Source organism: Cryptomeria japonica, chromosome 1 (genome assembly GCF_030272615.1).
Source record: "Cryptomeria japonica chromosome 1, Sugi_1.0, whole genome shotgun sequence".
NCBI lineage: Eukaryota > Viridiplantae > Streptophyta > Pinopsida > Cupressales > Cupressaceae > Cryptomeria > Cryptomeria japonica.
The window spans coordinates 679,129,225-679,139,607 of NC_081405.1; the positions used below are offsets into that span (position 1 = coordinate 679,129,225).

Below are 10,383 nucleotides of genomic sequence, written 5' to 3' on the forward strand. Positions count from 1 at the left end.
AGTACTATAATTTAAATTCATTCAATTGTAAATAGTGTTGCATTAACATTCAATTCTTCTTGGTACGTCCTTAGTCTTGTTCAAAACCCATTGATTTAGTATAAGTGACATAATTAGCTTTAAGACAACACATACTCTACTCATGATATGATACTCTTCTAGTACTTTTAAGCACCACCAAGTTTAGGCACACAAGCAAACAAAATTCTATATACATAAGTACACAGTTGGAGGTTGCACAAAATATTCAAGATTGATTTTCCATATTAGGGTAGCACATGTCAAAGTCATAACACATATCAAAATTAAGTCTATCAAAGCTTCATTGCCATACATATAACACCAAATTTTGATTTGGATCACAAAGTGGATGTACTGCTACAAAATATTCATTATCAAAAGAATAACTAAACATCTCTTTCACTCTACACCAATTTGAATACAGATTTCAATACTCTATCTAGAAATTCAATTCATTTAGATCTTAGAAGTTAATTAATTAATTGCTTGATTATTACTTATATTAATCTATTTATTTGTAAAGATTAGCTTTAATCCTCTTCAATATTAAATGAGAAGGAAAACATTTGTTACTATGTGGTCATCACTAAATATTTCAACATTCTAAAGGCAAAGCTCACAAACTATTAATTTGGAAAAAAAAAAAAAAAATTCATTAAGACTTATGTTGTGATTGATTAAAGTGGGATAGGCCTTTCTTTTCTTGATTTGCCTGGTTGCATGGATTTTCCTTTAATACTACTTCCCCAACTTGAAAGACTCATGCCTGAACCATTGCTCACTAAGACTTATGTTAGGTTTATTATTTATTTTTTATTTAATTGAAATATGTACCATATCAATTTATTGTGATTTAATTAGTGAAGATTTTAGGTTTATTTAAAATTTATAAAGACTTTTTAATTCTTATTGAAAGTAAATGTAAATGGTTATTTTATGCTTATAATATCATGTTAACGTATAAAAAAATAACGGTAATATGAATCATGTATTCAAACCCAATAATCTACGATATTAAAGTATTCAATAATTATCAATAATGTTACTTGTATAGAGAGGAAATGCTACAAAAAAATCTATGGTAACGCAAACCATATATCGATATGTTAGTAGTAGAATCGAGAAGAATCATTGCTGTTGTTTGTACTTGGTACCCCCTCATAATGATGTCGACAAATAGATCAATAATACAAGTTATTAGTAATTTTAGTAGCAAGAGAGAAAATTGACCATTGTTAACACCAAGAAATTTTTTCGTTATTTTTGTCTATTAAGACCCAACACTACTAATAATATTAGTACTAAAATAAATAAATTAATAATGTTAACACTTGCTTCAAGACTTAATGTTCTCAAAATGAGGTCCCTCAATTATAACCGACCCAACTTTAAATAAATAAAAAATAAATAATACATCACTATTAGCCCACCTAAATTGTGGCTAATTACTAGAAAGACACACTAGCCTCACATTTATCCTTCTGTCTATAAATAGTAATAATCCCATATAATATACCAAGCAAAAATACTTTAGACTAAAATTTGTTTCCAAATAGGGTACATGCGGAAACATCACAAATTAACTTAACCCTAATTTACCTAAACTAAACTAATGCTAATAAACTTTACGCGGGTAAAATCCCCTGTGGTGATCAAAATTATTTAAAGCGGTTTTCCGTACGTCCACGTCGGACGGGGTCGGCGGCGCAAATGAAGCCCACAATCACTGATTGGTCGCCTCGCATGTCGAGTGGACGTCAAAATTGTGTTACAAAACCATCTCTGGTTTATCAGAGAATGGCGGTTTTGGATACTCTGGTTTTGTTGAGCTCAGGTATGTACAAAGCTTGATTGGCATCGATTCTTCCTTAGTTTTTAATTTGTTTTTTCAAATCATCCCGATGAAGACAACTTTGCAATTCTAACACTTTTTTGGGAGGTATGTGGTAAATTTGTGTAATCTATTTTGTGCTCTAAAATGGATCAATATTTAGCTCATTTTTCGCTGTTTTTATGATTTAAATGGGTTAAATTTTAGTTCAGTTTGGATTTAAGATAAGATTTTATTCGTTTGGTCACTGTTCTTGGGCTTTACACGACGCATTTGGATCTTTTGTTTTCGATTCATGGACAGTAAGTGATGTATTTTTATAGATTTTTAGAAAATCAAATTACTTTTTTCAAAATAAACAAATTTATTTGTAAGTAATGTATGCTACTGCTTTTCTGGTCTTGTTTTGGTCTTAAGATTTATCTTGATCAGTTAAGTACAATCATTTAGTACTGTAAATGAAGTATTTTGATCCTAGCTTTAGCATTGCTTTTAACAACTTTTGATTTTTTAGCGGTCTTAACCGTCTTTTCTGATTGATATTTGCATTTATTTTCGTTTGAATGCAAGATTCTGGTTGATTTTCTTACCAGTTGAAGAAAATGGAGACAATTTGTCACATTCTACACCATTTTTTGCAGTTTTTACGCTTTAATAAACATATTTTGATCCATTGTTGTCAAATTTTCGGACTTTAATTTTCTTATTTCGATTTGACATTTTTCAGCATCAACGAAAATGCAAATTTAAGGTGTTATTGACTGTGTTAATAATGATTGATTGTTTTGATCAGTCGCTTTTTACGTGTTTTAGACCTGTTAGGATCGTTTTTTCTTATTTGTTTTGGTAAATTTGATTTCCGAGTTTTCTAGAGACTTGTCTGATCTTTTTGAAATTCATTTTGATATTTTTTTGTTTTTTGAGCAGTTACTTTGAAAAAAAACCTCTGTTAATGATGTTTAGAGTGTTTCGATCTCTTACTTGTAAATTTTGGACTTAAAATGATTTGTTTTGATCGAAAATTTTGAGACGTTTTTGGTCTGTTTGTCTGCCCCTATTTTTCAAACAGGAACGAAATATTTTGGTTGATTTCAAGATTATTTTAAAAAATCTGCGCTTAAAACGGCGTACTGCGAGCCCTTTATTAAGCATGTTCAAATCGGTTTGTGAGTGTTTTTGGGCCATGTAAGCGATGTTTAAGATGTTTTGCTACATTGCTTTCAAGAGCTTTGAATTCAACTTACATTTTTTTGATATTTTAAGCAGTCCGTTCTAAAGTTTTTGAATTGCTTTCGTCCTGTTAATTATGTTGCTGCTCCATTTCTGGCACTATTTCTGACATGAATGGAAGACATTAGTCACTATTTGTTGAATCTGGAAGACATACTGTTTCTCGTCAGTATTTCACTGTTTTCATGCCTGGAGAGACATTTGTGGTCCATTGTTTTCAGTTTTCTGAACATTTAATGGCGTATTTTGGTCTATTATATAGCATTAAAAAAAACGATTTTTGCCTTGTAAATGATGTTTGTTGCTCTAATTTTGTGTTTATTTCGGACTAGGATTTTGATCAATTTCCCGATCGTTTCTTGAAACAGGAAAAAATTGCTGTCGGTTGCCCATTTTTCCAGAATTTAAACAGTTAATTTGAGTCAGTCAAGTATTTTCTAGTACTGCAAGTGGACACTTTAATTTTCTTTTTTAAGGATATTGGTGTCGTCTGGAAAAGACAATTTGGAGTCCGTGCACTGTTATTTCAGTTGTTAAAGGCCGTGTTTTACATTTTGTCATCTGTTACCTGTTCTTGTGAGGGGCATGATTTAAGAACATTGCTTCTAGTTTTTCATTTTGTCACTTGAGAAAGAACGATCTCTGGTGCATTTTTGGCGATCTTTGCAAATTTATAGGGCAGATTTTGATCAACTTCATATATCTGATTGTGATATATGAAATATTGTACGTTTCTTGTTTGATTTTTGTTTTGGGTTTCTCAGAGAAACTTTTCAGTATATATTTATTACAATTTTGTTAGTTTAATATTTATTTTTCCGAGGGTTATCAACTTATTATTTTGACCATTTAAGCAGGTACATTCGTTTCATTTTTCGTTCTGCCAGAGCAGGTCTTCTTTGATACTCTGTTTCTTTCAATTGAGCTTTTTCATCGTTTTGAGTGTGCACTTTAAAAGTTCTTTTGCACATTGCTTTCCTATTTCGTGCTCTGTAAACTGGTGCTCTACATTTATTTAAGCTTTTAATTTATGCATTTTTTAAGTTGTTTTGTATTCTGTTTTTACTATTTCATGCTGTTTTTGTAAAAGTTGTTTTGTACCTATTCTCGTTTTCCTATTTCATGCCAAGCAAATTAATCTCTATACGTATTTTTTTCGATAATCTTGAGCAAGGTCATATGTTGTCTGCGGTACCTGGGTAGGGTAAGCCTAAGTTTGGATCGCACTAATAAACTCTGTGGCTTTGGTTACACTGTTACATGATACATACTCTAAATTTCTGTGAACATGGGTCACACTCAAACTTTCCTAAAGTTCAGATGGTCACGCTTACATACATCTTATAGTTACGTTAAAGCTATCCTACATGAGTTGCGACTCGCCTTATTGCAGTGAGGGGTACTTGAACTCGGTTAGGCAGCACTCTAAATCATTATTCTCCTACATCGCTTCAAATGCCTAAGATTTGGCAAAATGCCCTTTGATATTTCTATGATGAATCTAATTGCATCTTTTATTTTGGTTTCTGGTTTTTAACATTTATTTCTGGGTGGAGCTTAAAGCTTTAAAATTGAAGGTTTTGATCTGCTTGATGAATAGCAATGATATACTCTTCGTTTCTAGTGCTGTAGAGATTGACTGTTTTGAAGAGTTTGGCCACGTTTCCAAAACTTTAAAAGCATGGTCTTTGCATTGTTTCCGGTGCTTTTAGAGGCATTTTCAATGAAGTTATACTATATTATGTAAAAATCTGTGTTTAGGACACAATTTTCTGCGCTTGCGATTCTTCACTATAGTTTCAATAGATTCTGTTGATTCTTCGTGATGGTTTCGTTAGAAATTTTATTAGGGCTTTCGAGTTGATTTTCAATTTTCAGGGATTTGAAATTCTGGAAGCCTTTAAAAGAAAACATTTACAGCGTTCTATTTTGTCTTTTCTGTGAATATTGGAACTGTGTCAAGATTTAAGTACGTAATTTAAAGTTTTGTTTTAAGGGTACTGGATTTCTTTTCCATTACAGGGGACATTGAGAAAATTGGGATTTTTGGGCTGTGACAGGCAGGATTTAAATTCAAGTCAATCTGGATTATCAGAAAGCGGATACCACAAATATTCAGTGACCCTAATGACAGTGGCTGCAGTAGAAATAATTCCAAGTAACAATGAAGTTTATGAAACTGGGAGCGAAACCGGAAGCCTTCTATACAGCAGAAAATTTCAGGTAAAACTAAACGCTACTTTTTGGGATTTCACGTGTTACATTAAAATGCCAATTATCATGTACATTCATCTGTCTTATAAATTTGTGTACGCCTTCTCATTATTGTTTCTCAGTATAGTTTTCAATTTTCTGTCTTTGCCCATTGCGCAATTGGGTAGGATGGACCCTCCTTTTAGGAACCCGTAGGTGAGAATACATGCTTTCACTAACCAAAGGATCGCAGTGATTATTACTGCAATCAGGTATAAGCTCCATTTCATTTGAGATTCCCTGCCTCTGGTGAGTAGTGTGTACCACTGGAGGAAAATTTATCTCCGGTCAATCACAAACTCTAGCGTCCTACTAAGCGTGAGTTAGCATTTATGTTCTCACGAGCTCCAAAATCAAAATCAGAGTTTAAAAATCATAAATCTGTTCCTCTAGATAATAGACTATCAATAGGTAAAACATAAAATCATTATCCGTAATTTTCAATGCCCATGGATGGATAGTGAAGGAGTATAATATCTGATCGGAATTCGCTAAAATTCTGTCCTAATATTTTTCAATATACAGTATGATCGATGTTAAAAGATCATATTAAGCATGAGTTAGCATTTAAGGTCTCACCAGCCCAAAACCAAAACCAAAATTGAAAAATCACAAGTCCGTGCCTTTAGATACAGACTCTCAATAGGTAAAACAGAAAGCCATTTCATGGCGATGGATGGATGGTGGGAGGATATAATATCTCGACGGGAATTCGATAAGAGGAATTTTGTCCTTAGATTTGTTGATATATAGTACGATCAAAGTTAAAAGATCTAGTAACTAAAGAAATTCTTGCTTCCTTGATACAGGTCTGTATATTCAGAAGTGTCGAGTGATTTTGAAATACAAGTAAATGGAACAAAGTATTTGCTACACAAGGTAAGAACATTCATCTTTTTTTTCTTCAATTCTGCACAGGTTTTGTAACCAGGTAGGATTGTAGCTGTTGATACAAGTTCTTATATATTTCATCTATTCTTGTTTGTAGTTTCCTCTGCTTTCCAAGTGTGGTCTATTGCAGAGGTTAGCTGCTGAAGCTTGTGATTCAGACAAGGGCATAATTGAGCTTACAGATTTTCCAGGGGGTCTAGAGATATTTGAGTTATGTGCCAAGTTTTGCTATGGGATCATTGTCACTGTCAGCGCCCATAATGTGGTTGCAGTCCGATGTGCTGCAGAGTATCTTCAGATGACCGAGGCAATAGAGAAGGGTAATCTTATATACAAACTAGAGGTCTTCCTTAATTCGTGCATCCTTCATGGTTGGAAAGATTCAATCACAACATTGCAGAAAACTAAATCTTTCTTACCCTTGTCCGAGGATCTCAAAATTGTCAGTAGGTGTATTGATGCAATTGCATGCAAGGCAATGGTGGATCCATCTAGGGTAACTTGGTCATACAACTATGCTAGAGGTCACAGAGATCATAAGGGATGTGAGCATGCTTCAAGCCCTTCACTAAATGAACTTCCTAGTCGGAGATATCACTCTGTTCCAAAAGATTGGTGGGTGGAAGACATTTCAGAGTTAGAGATAGACCTGTATTGGAGAGTAATGTTGGCCATTAAATCCACTGGGAAGATTTCTTCTTTGCTTATTGGAGAAGCTTTACGAGTGTATGTGTCCCGTTGGTTGCCTGGAATGTCAAAAGAGAAGGGGAACACAAGGGGAAATTCTAGTGACAAACAGCCAGAGATCACTTCGAGACACAGGCTTCTTTTGGAGTCAATTGTAAGCTTGTTGCCACCAGAAAAGTGTTCAACTTCATGTAGGTTTTTGTTGAAGCTGCTTAAGGCAGCAACGATTCTAGGTGTTTCACCTTCTTCAAAGATGGAGCTAGCTAGACGAGTGGGATTGCAGCTGGAAGATGCCTCTGTGAATGATCTTCTTATTCCGTCCCTTTCCTATGCCAAAGAAACCCTTTATGATATTGATCTGGTACAAACAATCTTAGAACACTTCTTGATGCAGTCTCAGAGCCCTCCAACAAGCCCAGTACACAACAGACATAAATATGAAACAAGGAGATCACGGTCAGCTGAAAATCTTGATTTTGCAGAGAGCAGGAGATCATCTTCTGCAGCGCATAGCTCAAAGCTTAAGGTTGCCAAGCTGATTGATGCATATTTGGCAGAGATTGCTCGAGATGAAAATCTGTCAATTTCTAGATTCATCTCTCTTGCAGAAGCTATACCAGATTTTGCACGCCCTATTCATGATGACTTGTACACAGCAATTGACATATACCTCAAGGTACAAAAACTTAGATAATTTTAGTTGTCGTAGTCTACACTATGAAGGGTCTTCCAAGCAAATCTTAGATGTAATTGTATGTTTGGTTTTGGTATTTTATGTTGACAATCTTGAGTGCAAACAATTTTTTGCAGGAACATCCTGGCCTGAGCAAAAGTGACAGAAAATGTCTCTGTCGGCTTCTAGATTGTAAAAAGCTATCAATGGAGGCTTGTATGCATGCTGCTCAGAATGAACTCTTGCCCCTTAGGCTTGTAGTACAGGTGCTCTTTGTTGAGCAGGTCAGGGCAGCCATGGCAGGTGGCCTGGTGCATGAGTTACCAAATAATATAAAAGCTTTGCTATCCAGTCAAGAAGAGGACTCTCAAGAAGTTCCAGAGTCTAGCACATTCGAAAATGTATGGGATGCTGCAAGTCATACTGCAAAGTCCCCAAAAGGAAGAGATACAATGACATTGAAGATGCAACTAGAAGAGGCAGACAACGAAGCTCCAGAGATACGACAGGAAGGCCCAAAGAACTCTAAGTTGAAAACCATCTACAGTCTTCCTTCCAAGCATAGGAAATTTTTCAGTAAGCTATGGTCCAGCAACAAGAGTGTTAGTGAAAAGTTATGACTGCTGAAGCTGGTTCTTTGCTTCTATGCAACAATAGTTTTCACAAATTACCAAGGAAACGAGGTGGAGTGGTGCCGTGATGTTGTCCAAGAGTTGATGTATTTACTTGAATCCTTTGTATTCTATATCCTCAAAAGTGGAAATGAGCGATTCTTTTTCCTTAAAAGTAGAAGTGTGTTGTGTCATTACTTTTACTCACAAATTGTATCGTAAGGTTCGATAAACAGACACTGCTTATTTGGCTAGGTCTCTGTTATTCTAGCCAGTGCAAGCAAAGCATAAGGCTAATTCAGAAATTGCTCTTGTTTGTTTCTGTAACATCTACTTTTAGGCATTACAATGTTAATGGCCAGAGCTAATGCTTCTGCTATGAGATGAGATGAGAAGACTTTTAACGTTCTTTAGGCCAAATTGGTCTTTAGGACTTATCACAATGTATCTAGTTGCTTAGATGCTGGTTCTTAAGGAGTCCACTTTTAAAATTGCAACTTAATGTCCAAACTTCAAGAAAAGAATGTTGGGATGTATTTTTATGGTTGAGCAAATGAATTTGTATTGTCTATCGAAAATCTATGAAGCTGGTATGGTTGTCTTGGACAAGGTAATGAATAGTCAAATTGTTTGTGTAAATTTACAAGCATTATTTCCTACAAAGGGGAGTTAAATATTCTAAGTTTTCCGACCTTTATTGTTTCATTTCAAGTTACCATCTTACCACTCGACTGTAGGGTGGATAGCAGTTTTCTTTACTGATAAATGGCCTTTTGTTGTTTTAGTGAATCTTGGCATCCCAATTTTCTTTACTGAGTATGTTGTTACAGTGTGTGCAACCATCTTACCACCAGGTCGTCTAGCAGTTCTTTTACAATTATTATAATACTAAATAGGGCTTTGGAGATGGAATGGACTATCATAATTTGCACACCCATCTTACAACTAGACCATAGGTCAAACAACAGGCTTTTTGAATTGGTAAAAGCACTATGTTAGATAGATTGGGTTGTTATAGTCTGTTCACCCCATCTTAGAACTATACCATAGGCCAACTAGCAGGTTTTCTTTTTCATCGGTAGGTCGCCATCTGTTGACCATGGAATACTAGATTGGTGCAACCATGCACCTAGTTTTTCCACTAGACCATTGTGAACTAGCAGGTTTTGTTTTGATCAGCAAAATGGCCCTTTGCAGACCCCAATGGACTGATGATTTGTGCAATCCATCCTACAGTACCGTATACCAACTAACATGTTTTCTTTGATTTCCAAATGACCATGTATGGATGAAGTGGACTGTTACAATGTACACATCCTGTCTCACTACTAAAGCATAGGGCAATTAGCAATTTTTTTCAATATGTGATAGATCCATTGCTTATTGAGAGTATTATTACAACCTGTGCGTCCTATATCAGAGCTAGACCATAGGCCGGCTTCCAGGCTTCTGTTGTTTATAAATGGCCTTTGGTTTATGGAATTTCCATTGTCTATCCAGGGAGTAGAATGCACCCTGACTAAACTGTTTTTTGTATTGATTAATTAGATTGAAAATCAGAATAAAGTTGTATTCTGATTTTCAATTTAATTAATAAATGGAAAAAAAGTACTGTCAAGGTGCATTCTGTTCCCTGCATAGACGATGCCACCCATGGAATTGAATTTTAGAAGCCTTACAATGCATTTCAGTACTAAACCATAGGCGTACTACCGGGGTTTGTCTTCTTTGTAAGTGGTCCTTAGTTTATGGAGAGGACTGTTACACTTTGTACACCCAATCTTGCCACTAGACTATAGGCTAACCAGAAGTTGTTTTTCTGTAGGCAGATGGGGTATTTAATGCTTTATTGATGGAATTTACTGTTAAAATCAATGCATCCCATCCTACCACTAGAACATATAGGCCAACTATCAGGTATTTTTTAAATTTATAATGTGGGGTGTAAGTATGGTCTGTTCATTGAGAGGACAATAGAAGGCATGTCCATTCCAGTCACGGGCCACCTTGATGCGATTTGAACCCAGGTTAATTGCATCTCAATTTTGTTAGATCAAAATCCAGAGTCCAAAACCAATATAACAAGACTCCTAGAGAAGCTTTCTGATTAAAATTTACAATTGATCATCAGAACGCAGATATATGATTACAAAAATTTTGGTTAAAAAATTTGATCGAGGGTCCTT

The 10,383-nt window shown here is 35.0% G+C and overlaps 1 protein-coding gene across 9 annotated transcripts; it reads left to right on the forward strand.

Moving 5' to 3' along the window:
* Nucleotides 1-1,718: 1,718 nt before the first annotated feature.
* Nucleotides 1,719-8,751, forward strand: LOC131030326 (BTB/POZ domain-containing protein At1g67900). 9 transcript variants are annotated; one of them, XM_057961061.2, is made up of 5 exons: nt 1,719-1,855; nt 5,143-5,305; nt 6,145-6,214; nt 6,324-7,589; nt 7,724-8,751. In XM_057961061.2, exons 2-5 carry the CDS (start codon nt 5,247-5,249, stop codon nt 8,204-8,206), a joined length of 1,878 nt encoding a protein of 625 aa, XP_057817044.1. In that variant the 5' UTR covers nt 1,719-1,855; nt 5,143-5,246; the 3' UTR covers nt 8,207-8,751. The 9 variants fall into 9 exon arrangements, with proteins under 9 accessions (XP_057817044.1, XP_057817041.1, XP_057817039.1 ...); XM_057961058.2 differs by having other exon boundaries at nt 1,855-1,960; XM_057961056.2 differs by lacking the exon at nt 1,719-1,855 and adding an exon at nt 1,875-1,960 and having other exon boundaries at nt 5,105-5,305.
* The last annotated feature ends 1,632 nt before the right edge of the window (nt 8,752-10,383 follow it).